This window comes from Trichogramma pretiosum, unplaced genomic scaffold (genome assembly GCF_000599845.2).
Source record: "Trichogramma pretiosum strain Unisexual culture from Peru unplaced genomic scaffold, Tpre_2.0 scaffold24, whole genome shotgun sequence".
NCBI classification, from domain to species: Eukaryota; Metazoa; Arthropoda; class Insecta; order Hymenoptera; family Trichogrammatidae; genus Trichogramma; species Trichogramma pretiosum.
In genome coordinates this window covers 499,441-522,643 of record NW_019641611.1, presented here as the reverse complement: position 1 = coordinate 522,643, position 23,203 = coordinate 499,441, and the positions used below count along the sequence as shown (strand labels likewise).

Below are 23,203 nucleotides of genomic sequence, written 5' to 3'. Positions count from 1 at the left end.
AAAATTTCAAATTTTGGCGGGAAAAAAATTTCAAATTTTGGCGGGAAAATTTTGAATTTTGGCGGGAAAAATTTGAAAATTTGGCGGGAAAATTTTGAATTTTGGTGGGAAAAAATTTGAAAATTTTGGCGGGAAAAATTTGAAAATTTGGCGGGAAAAAATTTCAAATTTTGGCGGGAAAAAATTTTTGAATTTAGGCGGGAAAATTTTTTTAATTTTTTGGCCATTTTTTCAAAATGAATCACCCAAAGAACTGCAAAATTTGGAAGAAGGTTTCTGAAGACATTAAATGAAGAAACGATTCAATTATGTTGTTGATGCTTTACATTGAGGTAGGAAGCTTGAATCGTAAACTTGAATTGGTCAAAATTCATTAAAATTTTACAAGGAATTCAAAATAATTTCTTCACGGTAACCATCGAGTTCTAGGAACCTTTTTTCGTTAAAAAATGCTGTTTTTGGCTTCAAAAGGTGTTTTAGGTAATCTGAAAAAATCTGAAAAAAATTGAGTTCATGTTTTTTAATGCGAAAAAAACTGAAAAAAATTTCTGAGTTCTACATCGGTTCATATCGCCGTATCTCGATTTTTTTATGATTTTATGTGAAGGCCTGAAGCACTCAGAAAATCTGAAAAAATTCAAGGTCGTTTGAATTGTTTAAAAGTATTTTTATGAATTTTTTCAAATTTTTTGATTGCTTCATGTCCTCAGAAAAAATATAGATCGAAAACGGACGTTTATACCGGAAGTGGGGAGTAGGAGAGGGGAGGGGGTCTAATATTTGGTTTTTGGGACCTTTTTACCATGTACTATTACATACCAAAAGCGCGTCAAGAACGGTGACATACTTGAGCACGGTTTTGTAAAAAAGTATTATTTTGACCCATATAGTAATATTCAATACATGTCAATCATTTAATTTTGGCAAAAAAATTATTGAAAAATATCATCAACAATAAATGACAAGCAATTTTAAAAAATCAGCTACTTTTCTTCTATTAATTACGAGTTTTAAACTTGAGAATATAGTGTTTTCAGCGCAAACGCGATTTATAGTACATATAGAGATGGAGTATTTGTGTTCAGCTTTAACATGATGGTTTATTATCGACGATTCATCAATTGGTAAATGAGTAATTTGCAATATGAGAGCGCATTGTTTTTACCCTATTAGGCAAATTTCAGCGAAAACTTTGGCCACTAGGCGGCAGGCGTGTTCTAAGCGGACTGTCTGCTACTCTATTTCAATGACAAGACTGCAGTAACACCTATGATTTTATCGAGATTATTAGGATATACAATTTAAAACACGGCAACGCATGATGTTTGTGTCTATTTTTCCCTTTAAGAATCCTAATAATCTCTATAAAATCATAGGTGTTACTGTTACTGCAGTATTGTCGTCTGTAATGTTATAAGCAGACAGGTTAAATCGAACACGCGACCATGGGCACGAGATGGTGATTACTGAGCATGTCCGCTTAGAACACGCCTGCCGGCAGTAGCCAAAATTTTCGCTGAAATTTGCCTAATTGCGGCGCATCCTCATGATCAATTATGGCGCACGTTTTTATGTGTTAATTTAATGTGCGCCTCGAAAACAGACGACATCACTTTTTGAAGTTAAAAGCCTGTAAAGCCTATGGGGATAATAGGCGAAAAACGAGCCGATTCCGGCGCAGTGACAACTTTTTTAGAATGATTGTTTATGAAAAGATAAATACATTTCTCATAGAAAGTAGAGTGCATTTTCAAAGATTTAGGTATAAAATGTTCAGTTTCAAATATAATATCATGCAGCACATTTTTTTTATTAATCAAAATGAGTTAGGTGCGCCATAATAGGCGATTCTCCCCTACCACTTATTTCATCAGACCTTCATATGCTTAGTCTTAACGACTACCAACATTTTCATAACGATCGATCTGTTACGGCTGGAGAGCCAATTTATTATAATAAATAATATATATTGATTTTATTCTGGCTGGTGACAACGAGGGAAAGTATATATGATGTTATTTATTTGATTTGCGTGGAGTAGTCGTTATTATTTGTTATAATAAATTACAGTGCAATATTATTCATCCATTCAGATACAAAAGTTTAACTTACACCTAGGCTTACTCAACTAATTAAAAATAATATACATAAGCCTGGTGGACGATTCTTGGTGTAGATCGTGGCTCACTCTGCAACTGGTTGGCTGGGGTTCCTGGTTGGCTGCACTGTACTAACTGCACTAGTCTCGATTACAAATTACACTCCGCATTGGACTCGCGGCACAATTTAATACAAGTCTGAATAATATAAAATCGCGGTACAAAGTGACGTGAGCTCTGCACACCGAATAAGATGATAGTCGAATCGCACAGAGGCCTCCGTGGGTCCTCAATATATACTACTAGATTTCGCATACAAAAATAGGAGAAAGTACCTGTCAGCACCTGCTCATCCGTGAGAACCTGACGACAGCTTTTGCTAATTTTTACGAGTTCATTGCTCTTCCTGCTAAATTGGCATCGCCTCACATTTAATCAATTGTAAGAGGTGTAGATTTCGATGTTCTTTTCATAGAACTCGATGTTTTTATCAATTTTATAGTTTTGTTTTTCACTTAGCTTGATGTCGTCAGATCCCGTCGATTGAGGCTGGCGCGTCCGTTCGTAGAGTGAAATTTCATGTTTATCGTTGTTTGAATATACATTATTTTTAAGAATATTATAATTGTTTATAATAAAATGAGGGTGACGTGACAGATCAACCTGTTTTCCTGAAACTGTTGACACAAAAACAATAAACTGTGAACGCAATTCAATTATGAATAAATTTAAAATGCTTGCAATTTATCTCGTAAATCGCTATTAACTCATTAACGTCCAGAATGACGAAAGGTTTTGTTTCCAAATGACGCGATTTTTTTCTATATTTTGAGCCTTACAAAGACTTTTTACTTACATAATTTTATGTTAATTTTGATTCTCTTTCACATAACAAAAATAGGTCGCAAAGGTTGCAGTTATGGGTTTTGAAGTGAAACTTCGTTAGACGCGTTGGGTATGAAGTACGATTCTCTAAAGTATTACTAATATTTAACATTTATTTCTAAAAAAAATTCTCAAATATAAAAGAAAATTTATTTGTTCATTTTAAGCATCATTGAAGCTGAGAAAAAATTATAATCTTTTTTTTACATTTGCGATCCAACTTTTGTAAGATGAAAAATTTAAAAAATTTTTTTAATTCATTCATATATATTTTATTGATTTTTGAAAATTAAAATATAAAGTTTTATCATCCGCACCTCTGTAAAAGTTCTCAAATATTAGAATTTTACAAAAATTCTTGATTGGCTTCAGTAATTTTTAAATTCAAAACTGTTTAAATCTCACATTAAAACCAAAATAAGAAAAATTACAGAATAAATTGCTAAATTAATAATAAAATAATAATTTTGATAGCTCACGTTTATTATTTTCTTCTTTCTATTCGTATGTATAGAGATATGTTCCACTTGGATACTTTTTCGAGTGTCATGGAAGCAAAGTAATTAAATAGAAGAAGAAAGGAAAAAAAATCATTTTCACCTCGTAGAAAAATATTTACGATGAATTCAAAAAAGGCTTTGCCCGAACTAGACATTGAGATGCACTTCCTTTGAGTTATTATTTTAAAAATTTTAATAACCATTAATACGAAAGGATCGCCTGAAGGAAACACGATTCATCCGCCGTGAAGACAAATTATTTTTCATCGAATTTTTCGCTCATACCGATGTAGTTTTTTGTTTTTGTCAAAGCTCTTGATGAAATGAAAAGAAAATAATTCAAACATGTACGGCGCGGGGAATATAGGCGGTAGTTGAGTTAGTTCGGTATATACGAAATCGGGTAGTTTGCTCGACTGCATACAAAATTCCGCAGATTAAATCTCTAGCGACAAATTAAACAAGAACAAATCCCCAAAGCTCCGGCATACGTAAACCCTAGCAAAAGCTTGAGCGAGTGAGGGACGCGGAAAAAGTTGGTGCGCTATACATAAATGTATACCGAGCGAACACGTGTTGCTGCATACGTACAAATCGCGTACACCTTGGCGCGCGTATGCCGTACGTAAAGGGAGCAGCAGGAGCAGGAGCGCTCGAGCTAGCTGCTGCTTTTTTTTACTTCTCAAGTGATAGGGTTGCGAGTCGTCTTTCCTGCACAGCGCTCAGGATTTTACAAATCTACTTTTCATACAGCAATGGGCCTCCACGAGCTTGTTATGCAGGCGAAAAGCGCTGACTCCCGCGCGCGAGCTGAGCCTTATATACATGAGCCGAGCAAACCCCCATTTCTGCATATACCCGTCGACTTTTTCCCTACTTTCTTTTTTCTCTCTCTTTTTTTTGTTCCTTCTTCAACCCATGAAGACGAGATATGCACTATATCTTTCTTTCCGCATCAGCTCGAAGCGACAGAAAGTTCGATAAACGCGTGCTGTACTTCAAGCTGACTTTTTCTCTGCAAGCTCTCATATCTCTCGTGTATACCCATCTACGTACTGTATGCGTCTTGAATGTGACCTTTTGTACAACAAATGTACCAAGTCGTAGTAATAGTAGTAGTAGTAGTCCTGCCAGCTCGCTAAAGTTGAAATAATTTTTCTTCCAGCTTAGGCATGATGTCACGATCATTATAAAACTCGTCTTTTTCTGTCGCGTAGACAAATTTTTTATTTGCGATCTTTTTTGAATGAAAAAAGATATGGTAATGCGACAAATTTCGTTGCGCACTTTGAATATCAACTGCATAGGGAGACTCGGCTTTAATTATGAAAGAGATAGTGATTAAAATTGATACGTAAGTTGTGTTATATATACATACTGGAGGAATTAATTGAAAACGATAAATTGATTGATGAGGGCTGCGAGCGCAAAAAGGAGGGCAATATGAACGGCAAAAATTCATTTATCATTTTGATTATTGAAGGCACAGTCGAGAGAGGGGCGAGCGCATACATAAGCGAAAGCTCGATGAATTCCCTACACACGCCGCGTGTTTACTCGTGTCGAGGCCGCTCTGGTTCGGGGGCATTTTCCTCCCCGGAGACCGATGCAAAGTAAAGCAATTACCGGTTTTCCGCTCCTCGTTCCTCCAGCTGTCAGACCCCCAGCTTTTATATAATAATAGCCGAAGAAAAGTCGCCAAGCATAAGAAAATGTGCACACATTAACGTTTCTTGGAGCTGCAGGACGACAGTGCAGAGCGAGCCAAGTACGCGCGCGAGACGCGGCGCAAGCTCATGCATGGGAAATCGATTTTCATTTGCTGCACGTGCGGGACACAATGCCGCGAGCTAAGTGTATACATTGCTTCGATTCTCTCTCTCTCTCTCTCTCTCTCTTTCTCTGCATGGCAATTCAAAGTTCAAACTTGGCTACCTTCCCCTCTTGCACTCGTGAATTTCGCATCCACTATAATTAGCTTCGCTTTCAATACACATTCTTGGTTTACGCAGCAACGGCGACAGCAGTGGCTGCGAGATCGAAGGCCGACTCGCTGTTTCTGTTTGCCCAAAGTAGACATATTAAATGCTTATTAACAAATGATTCACGATACGCGTGCCATTAGTCAAAAGGCCTGTCATGTATGGGGCTTAATTAGCCGTCGTTTGTGATTTCGGTGCTTCGCTGGCGATTTACGATGACAGCTCTTTGAAGCGGAGAAAGAGGCGCTCAGCGTCATTATGTTTGGCAGTTGATTGTTTCTCGTAAATTCATGCATCGTGATAGGTTTCGTTTGTGAGAGACATTTTTTAAAATTTCTCTAGATTAAATTTTTAGTCCTGTTTGTTGGAATTTGCCGAGAAACTTGTGGCGAATTATTATTACCTTTATCAAACGGACATTATGCAAATATGTAAAACGAGCTCGAAAAATGTTTGTCTTGAAAAAAAATAACCGCTTGTGTGCGTACGATTATAAAAATACATAGCTGCACAGCGATGATACAAGAGCAGAAAGAAAGGTGAATTTTAAATAAAATTTATCCTTTGCTACACAAGTCAAACATGTAAATAAGTAAAACATTTCTAATAGAGTCGGGGATTTTTTTATGGTTAATCATTTTTTTATCGGGTAGTGCACGGACGTTTCGATAAATATTTTCGCAAGTAGTATCAACTTCATTTTTTCTTTTCAAGTGCATAATTTATGTTCGTAGTCGAATATCGGTCCTCGATTAATGAAAAATCGAAAAAAGAAAAAGAAATTAAGAGCTTATATAAATAAACCAATGACGTCTGTGTTTTAGGTCTCGATCGCGCCAAACAAATATAATTCAATCGTGCTGCAACGGCGGTAGACGCGACAACAAATCCGGCACCATAAAATCTCCGAACTTTAATCTAATCTTTTGGAAATGTTAATTTTCGTACATTATATATGTTTGAAAAAGAAAAAGGCGTCGTCTGCTTTTCTGGCGCGACAATACAAAGCACGGCTTGTGCATATATAGATATGTATATATAGGTACAGGTGCCTCGGCTCTGCTCGCACATTTGGAGCACGGCTGGTATAAACGGCGGAGACATCCACGCAGCAGTGGTAGCAGCGGCACAGCGTAGGCGCGCAGTCGCACCGCAGCCGTCGTTCGCGCTCTTCTCTCCTCGATCCGCAATCCCATTTCTATATATAGGTGTGCGTAGTACCCCTATATATCTACATAGATAGACGCGCGTGTTGGTCCGCGCTCAGTGGTCTCAGCGGGCTTTCTGTATAGGCGCCCAGCAGCAGTAGCAGCAGTGCATGTGCGCGTGTGTGAGTGTGCCTCAATCGTATACCGTACGTACTGTATATTTCTAAGTGCGGACGCCATAGTCGCGTGTACACATGTACACGAGCACTGTATGAAAGAAAGCGTAGTGTTAAGTATCGATTCGAGTGCTGTGGCAGGCACATACATGCTTTAAAGTGCACCCAAGGAGCGCATACGATAGAAGAAAGAGCTGTTGAAGCAGAGGCAACCGTTCGATCGTCAGTCCGGATCAGCTGTTCGACGACGACACCAACAAGGACTCCGAAATGTTCTCGCTACAAAGGACCATCCTGTGAGTACTGTCATGCACATCTTACGATACCACTTGACGTACGAACGAAGAGTCTAGCCGACGTAAACTCCGACTCTCCGCGTGCTCGGCTACCGCTGCTGTCCTTTCGATGCCGTTTTCAGGGCTGTCCATCGCGCGATGCCGTGTTTTACCCTCGACCCGAGTTGAGAGGTTAAGTGGAGTCTCGGTGTCGGGCGGCCGAGCTTCGGCTGCGAAGGGTAGGCCGTTGTAGCCAGTCGCTATATAGGGCCAATAAATATGTATCGTAAACGGGACATCCGCGCGATCGAACGAGTCGATCGTTTGAAATGTCGATGGGAATCGATTTTTAACGAGGACATAGAACGACATTTAAGCAAGCAGTCGAGATTCATCGTCATTTGGCACAAATGCAGGGCAAAGCGAGAAATGTGGAACACTCGTGCATCGGCTGTATTACATAAAAGCAGCGCTCGTTCGCATCGGTCCGCGAATAAATACACACGTGAGGCTTCGGCCTGTCAGCTGAGAGCGAACGAAAGAACCACCAATGGCCCGTGCGTTTACATTATAATCGCGATGAAATTTTATCTGCTTTTCTTCTTCGTTTGATTTCTCCGTGAATTAAATATTGCGTATGCAAACTTTGCCACGTGCGCTTTCCATTACGGTATTTATCTGAAATGACTAGGGAGCTTTTTGGCACGTGACATTTTGGGGACGCATAAACTTAGTAGTAGCCTCTTATCTCTCGAAAGTAAATATTGATTTTGAGTACATTGACTCCGCCGACGTCAAATTCAAATTTTAACAAGTTCTCTTATCGAGACATGCGCCCCGAATATACACGCGTAACCTTCATGCGCATGTATAGTGGAGAAAAAACGAATCGTGTAATTTGCTTCCAAGACGCGATCAACCGTTAGGCCCTCTCTAATTGAGCAAAGATTGCCTGCACTTTTTCGGAGTCGAATTCAAAAAGACGAAGTCGGTGCAGCGCATTCTTGCGGTATACGCGCGACGCGGATATTTTTGAACGCACGTAATAATGAGCGCGCCGCAGCAACAGAGGCAGCCAGCTTGGTGCAGCTGTGTGTTGCGAGGAACGAAGTGAGAAGAAAAAAAATTATATATACAGCTGCAGATTTATTTTCGATGCTTTATGACCGCATCCAGACGTTTTTCGACATTAACACGTTCTATTTTCGTCGTCTGAGACTTTTAAAGCCACGCGCAAGCATTACATGTACACTCAATTGCGTCTTTTAGCCTAAATCCGTATTGTCTATTTTCATAATCTTTTTCCGTTTGATTCGACGGCGAAACTAGTTCACGAGGCTTCGAGCAGCGCCGGTGCTCGTGTGTAGGTGACAGAGTCCGTAAAGGCATACCTGTGAGCGCCAAGTGGCGTGATTCTTTGGATAATTGAGCGCAAAAAATAAGACGATAAGCTTTCGCGATGGAAAAACTCGGCTTCGTGTCCATCGTGCCGCTCGCAAAGTCGATGACGCAAGCCCAATAGAATAAGGAAATCCGAGAGCCAGAGCAGCGAGATAAGAGAGTAACGCGAGAGCCCCGCTCGTGTATTTCGCTCCTTGACAATCTATATCTACGTATAGACACGCGCAGAGCTACTTCTTTTTTTTTCTTAAAACTCTTGAATTAATCAAAGAAACGGATTGTGCACACAAAGGGTGCGCGCTCGCTTTCCTTCTGGCGAAATCGAATAATTCCGCCTCCGCTCTAAACGAGCCCGATGGCTTTGCATATTGATATAATTGTGTATCGCACTCGCCACCAGTAGATGTATATAGTTTTGAATGCATTAAGATCCGAATACAGCGTCGCTTTGCGCGCATACTTCATGTAAATTTTATATTTAATTAAGTCGTTTTTCTGTACAAAAATACAAGTTTTATCAATAAATTTCTTTCGAAAAAAAAAAGAGAAATAACTAAACAAGCGGCTTTATCAACGATAAGTGGCAGCAGCAGGTCGTTTCGACGCGTAAACTCGCTCCGACAACCTTGATACTGGACTCGTGTGCACAAAGGCGATTCTCCGACATTTTTAGTGCACTATACAAAATGATTCATAATGCAAGATTATTCATGATGCAATTTTTACATTTTATAAAATATAAAATTATTAAAATTTATAAAACAGATCGTGCGGAAGAAGTGGTTGCGGCTCGACATGCGGGGCCTGGGCACGGACACTGCCCCCAATGGCAATGGAGCAGCAGCAGCAACAGCAACGCCGTGGCATACACGAAGTTCAGGGTGACATCGTACCCATCAATATGGTCAAGGGTATCGGACATCTCAGAGATCCGCGGCTCAACAAGGTACTCAAAGCGCACAATCGTTATCGCTTTTTGCGCGGTGGCACGCTCTCGAGTCCGATGATTTAATCGCTCGAATTAACTCCACTCGAGATAAACGTTCATTTGGCCAATTTGAGTTTATCTCTGTGGATTTTTTTTATCTGTCGATGTTTACACGCGTTCTGTGGGAATTCATGATTTACTATACAAATACATCCACGCTTAAAGTATACATATAGACTAACAAGACTTTGAATATTTCAAAAGGGATTAGCCTTCTCATTGGAGGAGCGAATAGCGCTGGGAATACACGGACTCCAGCCGCCGAGATTTAAAACCCAGGAGGAGCAACTGGCGCTATGCAAAGCCTCCGTAATGAAGTATACCGAAGATCTGAATCGTTACCTCTATCTCGTCGAGCTTCAGGTAAGACTCGAATGAATTATTGATATGTGTATTTGAAGCGCGCAGTTGTATATATTGCAGCTAAACCAGCTAAACAACTCGTTAGAGCTCGTGGAAAATTAAACGCCGCCTTGTTTTTGTTGTTATCGCTTATAGGAACGTAACGAGAGATTGTTCTTCCGGCTGCTGAAGGAAAATATCGAGCAAATGATGCCGATCGTTTATACTCCGACGGTCGGCTTGGCTTGCCAAAAGTTCGGCGTAATCTATCGAAGACCGCGTGGACTATTCATCACGATCTACGACAAAGGTCACATTTATGAAATTCTCAACAACTGGTACGTTTTACGTAATTTTAAAGCTCGCGCGTCCATTAGCGCGCTACTCTAATTACTAATTGACCCGATTCGCAGGCCAGAACAGGCCGTCCGAGCGATCTGCGTGACCGATGGCGAGCGAATATTGGGTCTGGGCGATTTGGGAGCCTGCGGCATGGGCATACCCGTGGGCAAGCTCGCTCTCTACACGGCCCTGGCCGGCATCAAGCCTCACCAATGTCTCCCAATCACCATTGACGTAGGCACGAACAATGAGCAGTTGCGCAACGACCCTCATTACATCGGCTTGAACAAGCCCAGGACTTTCGGTGAGGAGTACGACGAGCTTCTCGATGAGTTCATGTGCGCCTGCGTTAAGAAATACGGCCAGAACGTGCTCATACAGTTTGAAGATTTTGGAAATCACAATGCCTTCCGATTTCTCGATAAATATAGAAATAAGTACTGCACTTTTAATGATGACATACAGGGTACCGCAGCTGTTGCCGTAGCTGGTATCCTTGCTTCTCAGAGGCTCACCAAAAAAGCCATGAGAGACAACAAATTCGTCTTTCTCGGTGCTGGAGAGGTAAGTTCATCATTCCGAATGTCAAGTTTTTTTTCATGAAATATGCTAAAAATCATCATCACCCTTCAGGCAGCTATCGGAATTGCCGATTTGTGCGTAAAGGCTATGGAGGCCGATGGCTGCTCGGCGGAAGAAGCGCGTAACAACATTTGGATGTTGGATATTGACGGTCTTCTGACGACGACGCGTACAGTTGGAGACCTGGAGGGTCACAAAATTTACTACGCCAAGGATCACGAGCCCATGACGACGCTCATCGACGTCGTGAGAAAAGTCAAGCCGTCCATACTGATAGGAGCATCGGCTGCTGCCAATACTTTTACACCGGAGGTACTGCAAGAAATGGCCAAAAATAATGAAAGACCTTTAATCTTTGCACTCAGTAATCCAACGAGCAAGGCCGAGTGCACGGCTCAAGCTGCCTACGAGCACACGCAGGTTCGTTTTAAAAGACATTTAAACATTCGCGTGTGAAAGTCATATGTTTCCAATTCATATTGTCAATTATACCTTACTACAGGGTAGATGTATATTTTCGTCTGGCTCACCATTCGGTGAAGTTGAATACAACGGAAAAACTTACAAGCCAGGTCAAGGTAACAATGCGTACATTTTCCCAGGCATTGCTCTCGGTGTAATTGCAACCGGTTGCCATCATATAACCGAAGAGATGTTCCTACTCTCAGCCCAAGAAGTCGCTAATAACGTATCCAACGAGGATCTCGAAAGAGGCAGTGTATATCCACCTTTGGGTACCATTCAAGAATGTTCGATCGATATTGCCTGCAAAATTGCCGATTACGCTTATAGACACGGTAATTTTCAGTGATTATTATTTTATTTTCTCGAAATAATCTCTCTAACCTACCTTAAAACAACAGGTAATTTGGCGAGCGAGTATCCCGAACCAAAAGACAAACGCTCGTTTATCATGAGTAAAATGTACGACTGCAATTACGACAGTCCCTTGCCGAACATGTACTCGTGGCCAGAGAGCTTTTGCAATCCGCGAATTCTGCCCGAACAGTAAGTACCGCCGAGCCTTGAGCAGAAAATCGAAATTCAAATACAAAATGCTTGTGTTTTTTCCATGATAAAACCAAGCCCTATTTTCACGAATCTTATTTCTGACACATCGTCTCTCAACAAGCTCTGTATTTTCTACTTTTAAAAAATAGTAGCTTTTTAAATGTATTTTTTTAATGCAGTAGGCGTTTGTTTGTACTTTATCATAGATAGCTTTTATTTATTTAAGTTTACTAAGTAATTTTTTTTTGCAAAACTTATGCACTTTAGTGTTGATGGCTTTACAAAATTACTGCCCTGCTTTTATACCTTCAATTTGTAAATTTAACATTTGCCTATTCTAAATCGTTATAGTAATCTTAATTACTAATTATCTATTATAAATTATAAAAAAAGTTATTTTTAAAGTTTACTGTGATACTCTGCAACAATCTTCAACAAGAAATTTTTATTTACTTGCGAAGATTTAGTATTTTCTTTTAATAAATGTATTGGCGTCAGAAAAACGCACTCAAAATAATTTATTATGTTTTTATTGGATTATAATTGATAAATATATTTGTTGTAGTTGTTATAATATAGAATTTCTTGGCCCTTAATAAAATGGTAGTTTTTTTTTTAATTTTTATTTATAATTTTATGCTATAAGAAAATCTAATTTACTTGATGCATAATTCTATGATATATAATTTTAAATGAATTAAAACTGCATTGAAAAATATGCAACCGATACACTAACAAATTGATTTTGATTGATTTTCTGTTTGAATAACTGCATGTATGAAAAAATGACAGAATATTATTTTTATTGTTCGCTTTCATCGGCTGATATGCTTGAATAAAGTAAACATACACGAAAAATCAAGTCTAATATCTACGCATGATCTTCCGTCTGAATTAGGTGTTGGCTAAAATAACATGCATGTAGGTCAGCCTATATGAAAGCATGTCTCTATATGGCGCACACAGCGATAACCACTTTGTTAAGTCAATGACAAATGTGCATGAATACATGTATTCGCCATACAAACACGCATCATTATTTCAATTAAACATAGAGAGGTGAAATGATGGTTGAGGATAAGAAACAAGAAAATATTGGATATAAACGATAACGAGCAATAAGTAAAAGTTGATTTGGGCTGAATTTTATTTTTATAGATCATTCGATACCTATTTTAAAGCAAGAGCCAAGGACGGACCATCACTGCTAAAATAAATTATGATTATAGGCGATCTTTTCATAAGCAACTTCATTTTGGTAAATAGGAACAATACCTCATAAAAATTTTCGTAGATAACAGTTATTTTCCTCTAGATCCATTACCTTTAATTCACTTTATCATCTGAATATTTTCAATAATCGAAGTAATCCAAGTAGATGAGTAAACCCCCGTATTTAATAATTTGAAAAATGGTGACTTTTAATCGGGTTTCCATCAAAAATATCGAAGTCAAACTCAACGATTGAGCAAACACAATTCGAGTCAAATGTGCATGATTCTATAAAATAGGCATATTTTATAATATCTGAATATAATTTCACGCAACTAACTGCGAAGCACCAGCAATCGTGAATACCTGCATGAATATTAACAACTACTATATTAATGTTTTTTGTTTCAACATTTTCTCTGTTCATCTTTGCATGCTATTTGGTGTTCTGAAGAAATGATACTTTTTCGATGGCTTTGATCATGAATTGCAATAAAAAAATACTAAAAATATCGATGTATTATTTATTCAACAGCTTGTAACATGCTGGCGATGTTCTCAAGCAAACCGAGAGGAACTAAACATACACGCTAAATATTATAATCAAGAAAAACGAAAAATTGTAATACTTATTCAAGTTTCACTCACTTACGTGTTTTCGAGTCGCAGGAACGATTGTAATAGGCGTAAGTTATTTAATGAATTAAAATAATGATTTTATTGAGCGATGATTATTACCTACTTCAAAATCTTTATGATAGAGCTTATACATTATTTTGAACTGCCGACGTTCGTTTTCGAACGTAAAACATTGTGTATTTCATTCAGTAATATAATGCGAATAGTACTGAAGTGCATGGCTAACGATCGTGTTACTTTCAGATGTGGATGCTTTTATTTGTATTCATATTTGTAGCACAATTTGTGAAAAATAAGTTTCCGAAATTTTTTTTATATTTACATTTCGAACTGTTAAAGTGCAGGTGTTACAAACATAAATGTTGTTAATCGTAATTAAAATTTTTGAAAACTATTATCAAAAGATTTAATTTTTGAATTGTTAGATTAATATCGCAGAAAAGTTAATGAATTTCCGATACAATTTTTATCGCGCTTTAATAAAATATAGCGATTTATCGGTGTGCTTACAATAATTATAAAAAACGATATACACTATTCAAATTTTTTCAATGCCACGAATTTGGTGATGTATAATCATTGATAAGGCAATATACGTATAATAATGTAATTCATTTTGGATGAATTTATTGACTGAATTGAACAGGAGCCGTTTATTGTGATTTTTAAAAAAAGTTAAATGTTTAATCATAGTTTACTTAATAAAAAAACCATAAAAAAAAATAAAAAAAGAAAAAACCACAGTATTTTTTGTACATATACAATACACTTGTTTGGCGAAGAGATTCCGTCGTTGGACGGCAGGTGTTACTATGTTTTATTGTCATTGGCTGTATGAGTGTTAATTAACTTAACGAAGTATGTTAATTAGATTAAAAAAATGAAAAGGCTTCAGTTAATACGTGGTTCCTAAAAAAACAATATACATGTACGATGCATAGCAAAATATAGTTAGAAAAAAATGGATGTATGTATGATTAATTTTTAACATTAAGAACATCAGCTATATTTCTTGCAATTGTTTTTTCATCAATATGAATATTGTATGTAAACGCAAACATCATTTGTAATTGTGAAAGTATGAACACCCTTTCATTGATAGTATTATAACAATTGTAAACATTTTTCTATTATACTTTTTACCCATGCGATAAATGGGTGAGATGTAATTGGGAAAAAAATAAACATCAAAACGTTAATTATTTGAAATCTATCTTTGTTTAAGAATATCATTATGATAATTATGATACTATTTCAATTTTAGTAATTATAATTACAGTAAATGATAATACTTTTATAATTTGAATAATTAATACGTTGATTAATCCATCTTTGAAAGATAAAAAAAATTATATCACATTCAATGGGATGGTATACTGTTGATCCAGTCCTAAATAGCAGTCAGACATCACGTAAAATTGTAAATCAATTTTTCCTAAAATATTGAGAAAACTATGAGTAAAAACATTGATAATTAACGAAATATGAAACTTACCTAAATTAGATGGTGGTATAAACGTTAGATAATGAGTCTTTCGATTATTTACTCCTGATATGCGCTTCAGAGCCCAGAGTTCGCGTTCCTTTATGTCGCCAAGTACCAAGAACCAGCCTTCGTCTTTGGGACGATGGAAACGTGGACAGTGCGCTTTTAATGACTTGGAATAATTTTTCCGTTTTGTGCCTACGACTAAAGTATACATATGATCCGCTTTAACATCGATATAATTACAAACGTTTCGCCTTAATTCGATTTTATTTTCAATGTGATCCTCAGAATCTGAACCATTTTGGATGCAAAGGTCCACCCATAAAATGGGCATTTCTTTAGCTACCTCTTGAATCTAAAAGAAAAATTAAATCATAGTTATACTTATTAATTTATTTGGATCAATGATTCAATTTACTCACTTTGTTAACTTGCGTTTCAATAAATTCCTTCAAAAATGTTTCATAAAAGTACCTACTATTCTTAGCCAAGTTAGAGCAAAATAGAGGAAGACATTTGGGAAATTTATCGAATAAATATAAATGCTCTTTCTCTACATTAGGCAGAGTCAGTAATGCTGACTCTTCAACCCATCTAGCTTGCAGTACCATTTGTAACAGCTGCATCACCTGGAGAGTTGATGATAAATGTCCTCGTTCGGCGACAACATCAATCATAGCCTGTTTCATACAATTCTATGAAAACTCGTTCTATCATATGATACAATATTAAAATTTCAAAATTTACCTGTAAAATACGTATTGACTGATCGAGAACGGATTTCAAATCTGTATAATAATCTGCACATGGCAAAGGTAATCTGGAAAAGTGCGCTTGTAGAAGCAGGAAGGCTTTCGTATTTGATGAGTCATACGATAGCGATTCAACTTTATATTTACACATTTTTGCTAATTCCCTGTAACGAATTAAATAAATTATCAATAACCAGATCTCACTTATATTGTATTAAAAATACATACTCGTTAAGTAAATCTTCGTTATGACGAACAGGTAATTCGTCGTATTCATGAGCATCACACATGACTCTCAAACATTCCTCTAACGATATGTTGTCCTGCAACTTTTCGTTGAACATGGCAATTGTTTGATGTGATAAATAATAGTATGAAGCTATCCTACCTAAAGGTAACGGATCTATAATTTGTGCGTCCTGAAAATAATCAACCAATAATTTCACCATAACGATTTTTTTTAATTTAAAAATTTAATTATAATAACCTCGTCGAAAAATGCACATTGCGAATCTATTAAAACAGCAAGCGTCTTATCAACTAAATTTGATAAGTAACTATTAACCATCTCTGGTTCCATGTCTTCCAAGTTGTAGTATCGAGGGTTTTTTAACAAACGCCTGAAAAAGTAGGTCCAGGTAAGATAATCGAGAAACTCTTGCTTAGTTTTGATCGTGCCAGCGACAATTTCAGCATTAATGTGATCTGGAAGGACGTCTAAAAGGCTAGATTCAACTGGAAAAGGCTCATACAAAAAGTGCTTATAAAAATTCTTCTTTATATCGTGTACGAGCACAACAGCAACACCAGAAGTATCAAACTGTGGTCGACCGGCACGACCCATCATCTGCAAAACATCTGTAATTGGCATGTCAACGTATCGTTTAGTCTTTCCGTCAAAATATTCGGTGCCCTTGATAACGACTAAATGAGCAGGAAAATTGACACCCCAAGCGAGGGTAGCAGTCGTCACGAGCACCTGTATTTTATTGTTGACAAATAACTCTTCGACGACCTGTCGATCTTTTTCCTCAAGACCAGCATGATGGAGACCAATGCCAAAAGCTAAGGTCAACTTGAGATTTGTATCTTTGATGCCGTCGAGTATGCTATCCATTTCTTCTTCGGGCATGTGCATCCATTGCTTTGGATCATTTTCAGCGGCCAAGTATGCTATAAGATCGAGGGCCGTGAGACGAGTTTGACGACGAGACGAGACGAATATTAACGATGGACTGTGTGGAGCATATTGACGAATAGCAGCAAAAGTTGGTTTGTTCATCGTTGCCATTCGTGGACAATAGTGCTTTCCAGCGAATCCAGATATGTGAACCTCCAATGGTACGGGTCGTACTGAAGGACGGAAATTGTACAAACCGGTCTGCAATAAATAAATTGTTTAATGATATTTTTCGACGAAACGAGAAGAAAAAAATTTGATCCGTAGACAATACCGAAGTGATTCCCAGCCAATTGCCCAAATCAACGGCATTAGCTAAGGCTGTAGACAACCCGATAATTCTCAAAGTTTTGGACGTGTGCGAGGCAATAAAATTAGTTCGAGATACAATGACTTCGAGTACGGGTCCTCGATCTTCACCGAGTAAATGTATCTCATCGATAATTATGAGTGCAACTTTTTGCACGTAATTTCTCGTTTGCCAACTTCGACTTATACCGTCCCACTTTTCTGGAGTTGTCACAATAACATCGGATGTTGAAATGGATTTTACGTCGGGTGTCACATCACCAGTTAATTCAACAACATTTTTATTGAGTACACCACCCAAACGTTTCGTCCAATCTTTCATACGTTCTCTCACGAGTGCTTTCAATGGAGCAATATATACCACCTAAAACGAGTAATTATTCAATTTTTTTTCAAGTTGATGTTTAAATTAATTCTTAACGTACTTTACGATCGGGTTCTAGCCTGAAAACTCTCATCATAGCTATTTCAGCGGCGATAGTTTTACCCGAACCAGTAGGAGCGCCCAAAAGCACATTGTTGTCCGTATGATATAGGCAATGAAATATTTGAGTTTGAATTGGATTAAAATGCGTAAATGAGTAAAGACTCTCGAACACCGGAGACTTCAGCGCGGACTTCGGCAATGGCATGAGTTCCAAGAGATCTGATAAAAAAAGTTTAATTGAGTCATTTTTTTCGTAGGTAATCATTGACTTTACTTACCAGTATGAGGAGGATGAGAATCAGGCAAAATCAAATCCGCAAGTTTTAGCGGCTCCCAATAACTGCAACCCAGCCAACGATCATTTATGGCTTTAACGATGTACTGATTAGGCAATGGTTCAGTCAAGGGAATCGTCATTACCAAATCTTGACCGGATTCGGTGATAACTTGTTTTTTTGTTAATTGAACGTATTCATAATGATAAATAAAACAACTTTCAGGATCTTCAATCCAGAGCCAAAAGTTTTCAGCTGTTTTCCCGTGAATTTTATCATTCCAAGTAAAATTGCCGATGATTTTTAAACGAATTCGAAGCACTGTGCGAGTAATAGGTTGTAACATGGCTTCAAATGTAATGCACGGGAACTCATTGCAACACTTCTTTACGAGAGCTGCTGCGCGTTGATTGCGAATCATAATACCTATATCAGTGACACTCAAATCTTTCAGCTTTTCAATGGATATATCGCGATCTTCAATTTTTTGTACGATTTCATAAGGTAGGCAGAAAAATTGACGAAGAGGACTCATGTGATCCCACTGTTGAAGTTCCAACATTTTAGCCATTTCGAGAATTCTACTGGCCATCAGCGAGTTGTGTTCACGAAGTTCCATTTCAAACAGTGCTCTGCATATTCTTACTGCATTCTGTTTAAAATATGGTAGATTAAATGCTTGTCAATTTGATGTACATTCGAAAATTTACCTGAGCAATATATGCCTGATCCGATATTAGAGAAAATGATTGCAATCGACCTTTCGATAAATAGGTCTGCATCAAGATATTGACTTTCCCGTGAATATTTTCTTTGCCTCCCTGTGCAGCAACTTCGCAATACTCGGACTGCAACGTTTCAAGCTCTTCCATTTCTTCTTCTCGAACTTTGAGTTGTTGAAATTCTTGCGAGCGCGATATCAAAGCCAATATATCAGCTTCCGTCATGGCAGGTTTCATTAGTTCGTTGAAAATTTCAATAGTATCATACTTTAGGTAGTAATGACTCGCCGTTCTACCAAGATCTGTAGCATTTAAATCACCGGTAGCGGTATTGTATCGTATCATTCGTGCTTTATCAAGATTCATAGCGGCTGTATGGATCAACTGTGTGCGCTTTTCTTCCAGATTAGGATCTCTGGCAAATGACGCGAGATCTAACCCGTATACGAGATGATTCAACTTCATTCGGACAAATAAATATGTATAGCTAAGCCACTCCACGGCTTCCCGGACATTTGATACAGTACCTAACACAATCTATTGAAAGAGAGAATTTCATCAACAGTCTTCTACATAAACTACTGACATTATAAAAATTTTGCAAAAAACAATTACCTCGGCGTTTAAGTTGTCAGCCAAATACGTAATGAAACTACTTTCGATGGGAAATTGATTTGTCAAAAGAGACAAATAGTGCGACAATTTGTTATGCGTTGTTATTATAGTGGCATGACCAGATGTGTCAAATTGCGGTCTGCCAGCACGCCCAAAAATTTGTAAAACATCCAGTATACCTAAGTCGACAAATGTTCCGTGCTTTGAGTCGTAAATTTCAGTTCCCTTAAAAACAACAGTAATTCGTTTCAAATTTTATCTTAGTAAATATGTAATTATCTATAGGATAAAAATTTGTTTTACTTTAATGATAACAGCATGAGCAGGCAAATTGACACCCCAAGCGAGTGTTGATGTGCAAACTAGTACTTTAATCATACCTTCGGCAAAATACTTTTCGACTAGGTTCCTAAAAATAATAATTGAGTCAATTTTCATGATGTGTCAACACTCTGTGGAATTCTTATATTTACCTATCGGTACGTAGCATGCCAGCGTGATGAACTGAGAATCCATGTTCGAATAACTCGGCCAAATATTTATTAGGGGATCGTTGAAACGCTTTTTGAGCTAATTTGTTGCTTTCATCAGAGACAAATAGAGATTGAGTTTGGTCTTTCATGGACAGTTCTTTGAGCACATTAGCTGTTCTTATTGTAGCATTTCGAGCGTGAACAAAAACCATGACCTGATGGCCTTGACTTACATGGTGGACAACTTCTTCATAGCACACGAGATCCATATCAGTCATTTGTTGCATTTGTTTTAAAGCTTTCACACCAACAAATGATTGGCTCAAGGGCACCGGGCGGAAACGATGATCAAAATAAAATAGACCTTTGTAAGGATTGACGCGTAAAAATTGTGCTACATCAACGTAATTTGGCAGCGTAGCTGATAAGCCAACAATTCTGATCATGCTCTGAGACGATTCTACTTGTCGAAGTGTTCGAGCTACGAGAGCTTCGACTACGGGTCCACGATCTCCATGTAATAAATGTACCTCGTCAATGATTAGTAATCTAACTATTCTTGTAAGTTCGACATCGCCAGTACCTTTCCGAGTAACAACATCCCATTTCTCGGGGGTTGTTACTATCATTTGTGTTTTTAATATTTCTGATTTTGTTAATTGCATATCACCCGTTAATTCTCTTACAGTTATTCCTAAACTTGCTAATCTAATGGAATTTAAATGCAAATTCAATAATTAATCCAAGAAGAAACTGTTTCTATTGCAATAGAAGAACTTACCTTTTACTAAAGTTAGCTGTCATTTCTGCAGCTAAAGCTTTCATTGGTGCTATATAAACAATTTTAAAGTCATTAGTTTGTAAAACACCATTGTCAATATGCTGCTTAATGCAGTAAACAATTGACAACAGGGCTACATTTGTTTTTCCTGCTCCAGTTGGAGCACATATAAGTAAATTTTCGTTGGTGTGATAAGCTGCATCAAAAACTATGCTTTGAATTCTATTCAAGGATTTGATTCCCTTAAACGCAAGTTTTCCTATCTAGAAAATACAATAAAAAAATTTATTTTTTGTCTACAAAATTAAAATAAATATTTATAGCACTAACTTCATCTAGAGTCTCAATAGCCACAAAATTATTTCCAATATTTAGAGGTTTTGGTTCTGGTACTGGAATATCAACTCGTTCAGAGATTTTTGAGTCAACTCTAATAACATCTTCAGAGAGAACCATTTGTTTTCCTGAAATAAAACCTGCAACAAGGATGAGCTATAATCACAAGCCTTCCAATTTATTGAAGAAAAAATAATAAAAATAAACCATATGTACCTGCAGATGTTTTAGCATCTAATTTTGAATCAAATACAAATGGATATCTTTTCTGAGGTACTGTAGGCAAGTGAATGATCTTTTTTGGAAAAAGTGGTTCAGCTTTTGCCTTCAATGCTTCTTTTTTCGTAAATTGTAGCCGTTTTAAATCAATAATTTCATCATCAATTTCATTTTTTTCTAATTTATTGGCCACTTTCTGCAATTTTTTTTCCTCTTTACGCACTTGTTTCATTAATTGTTTTTCTTTTTCTGAGTGTACAATAACTTGAGACGCTATTTGTGGTACTTTTTGTTGAACGGCTGAAAAAAACATAGGTACTATTAATTACAATTATAATAAAATGAAATAGAATAAATCATATTTGAACAATGCTTACACGTATACGTTTTAGCCACTATTTGATTGCTGAACCAAGCTATTATTTGCTTACTATGCTCTATTAAATATTCTATGAAATGTATTTTATCGAACCCCATCAAGTCAACTAATTCACTCTGTGCCAGTGAAATATTTTTTAATTTATCTATAATAAATCTTTCAAATTCATCATAAGACATTGTCTCTTGATATTTTTTGTAGGCTTCAGCCAACTCTTTAGAATAATATTTTCTATCAAACTGAAATTTTAGTTTTGAGATATAATATACATATGAATGTCAAATATATAAAAATATAAAAAATACAAACATCTGATTTTTTAGCTACTGCTGTAATTGGTATTGGAACTTTTGTTGATTTTGTTTCTACAGGTGGTAATGTCAACCATCGATCAACTCTATCAGGCGATAAAGCTCTACCTGTCATATGATCATCTCCAAGATATTCATCATCTTCTCCCCAGTCATACATATCAGGATCACATGTGAAATTAGTATCATATAACTCTGAACAGCGTGAATAACTGGCTGATGATCCTTCTAAGCTATTTCCATTTCCACTTTCAAGATTTAAAATTAATAATAAATCTTCATGTGTTATTTTTCTTCTAATATTTTCTGCAGTCTTATAAAAATTTGAATGGATTATTATTTGGATTTAAACAATGAAAATATGAGTAAGTACGATAAAATGATTTGCATCAGTAGCTAGCTACCTGTGTCATTTCATTAATTGTGCTTTGGTCTAACTCCCCCAATGTTTCCTTCAGTTCTAGTATTGATTGTTCACTAACAACCTTATCTTTAATTAAAAATCTTAATGAAGTAAGTGCTAAGTGATCAATAAGTTCTGGACCCTCTGAAAAGTTCAAATTTAGTAACATGAGTTTAGTATGATTGAAGATAATTTTCTTATCATATTTACCACATAATTTTGATAATAATTTTGATACAATATTGTTAAATTTCTTGAAGAAGGGTATAGCATCTTTGGACACCCTTTCAAGAATTTCATTCCACTGGAGATTTCTGAAAATAAAAAATTAATTCCTCAAATTTTCAGCTCATCAAGTTTTTTTGTTGCTAATCATCCATGTTGTCAAATTAAAAAAAAAATACATCAATGTCAATTACAACATTCACGGCAATACATAGGAATTTGCAATCAGTAACCTGTGTTGCCTCGATGCAGTTGTGCTCGTAGAGGCACCATCTCGGCCATTGACATCTGCACCATTTAACCCGTTTGAGATGTGATTATCTTGCTGTGGAAAATTGACATAATCTCCAAAATTCGAGTTACGATCTATGGGAGTCCCATCGTGCTTTTCTTTATGTTTCTTGGGATCCACCATTGTGATCACAACATTCGGCACAAAATAATAAGAGCGGATAGAGTTTGTTATACTGCACGGGCGCCAAGTAAGAATTGCACCGAAAGACTTGTTGTGCAGTAATGTTGGCTATTATAAAAGCGACTGCCTGTTTACAGTCGACAGACGTCTTGTATCGTGCAATGCGATCAGCGAAATGCCTAAGCACGTGCGGAGTGCACAATGGGAAACTGCCAAGTGCAAAAATCAATCATTCAAAAAAACGCGCAGATGTAAATAATTTATAAACTGGCGTCGTTTTATTATTTTGATAAATGAAAATAATAATAAA

At 37.0% G+C, this 23,203-nt stretch overlaps 2 protein-coding genes across 4 annotated transcripts; one reads left to right on the top strand and one right to left on the bottom strand.

The window, feature by feature from the left end:
- The first annotated feature begins 6,608 nt into the window (after nt 1–6,608).
- Nucleotides 6,609–14,791, top strand: LOC106648358 (NADP-dependent malic enzyme). Of its 3 annotated transcripts, XM_014365205.2 has the most exons (10): nt 6,609–7,086; nt 9,232–9,412; nt 9,659–9,817; nt 9,953–10,134; nt 10,210–10,702; nt 10,772–11,140; nt 11,223–11,517; nt 11,584–11,728; nt 12,890–12,989; nt 13,479–14,791. In XM_014365205.2, the coding sequence occupies exons 1-9, from the start codon at nt 7,061–7,063 to the stop codon at nt 12,945–12,947; spliced, it is 1,908 nt and encodes a 635-aa protein (XP_014220691.1). In that variant the 5' UTR covers nt 6,609–7,060; the 3' UTR covers nt 12,948–12,989; nt 13,479–14,791. The 3 variants fall into 3 exon arrangements, with proteins under 3 accessions (XP_014220691.1, XP_014220690.1, XP_014220692.1); XM_014365204.2 differs by having other exon boundaries at nt 12,890–14,791; XM_014365206.2 differs by lacking the exon at nt 12,890–12,989 and having other exon boundaries at nt 6,610–7,086.
- On the bottom strand, nt 14,782–23,201 carry LOC106648357 (activating signal cointegrator 1 complex subunit 3). The gene is made up of 21 exons (XM_014365202.2): nt 22,712–23,201; nt 22,464–22,567; nt 22,255–22,397; nt 21,849–22,163; nt 21,538–21,778; nt 21,158–21,460; nt 20,936–21,081; nt 20,606–20,868; nt 19,825–20,532; nt 19,655–19,760; nt 19,352–19,576; nt 18,725–19,273; nt 18,018–18,666; nt 17,738–17,958; nt 17,278–17,676; nt 16,311–17,204; nt 16,052–16,242; nt 15,819–15,987; nt 15,494–15,751; nt 15,078–15,426; nt 14,782–15,017 (listed from the first exon to the last, which is right to left on the bottom strand). Exons 1-21 carry the CDS (start codon nt 22,891–22,893, stop codon nt 14,932–14,934), a joined length of 6,501 nt encoding a protein of 2,166 aa, XP_014220688.1. The 5' UTR covers nt 22,894–23,201; the 3' UTR covers nt 14,782–14,931.
- Nucleotides 23,202–23,203: the final 2 nt, after the last annotated feature.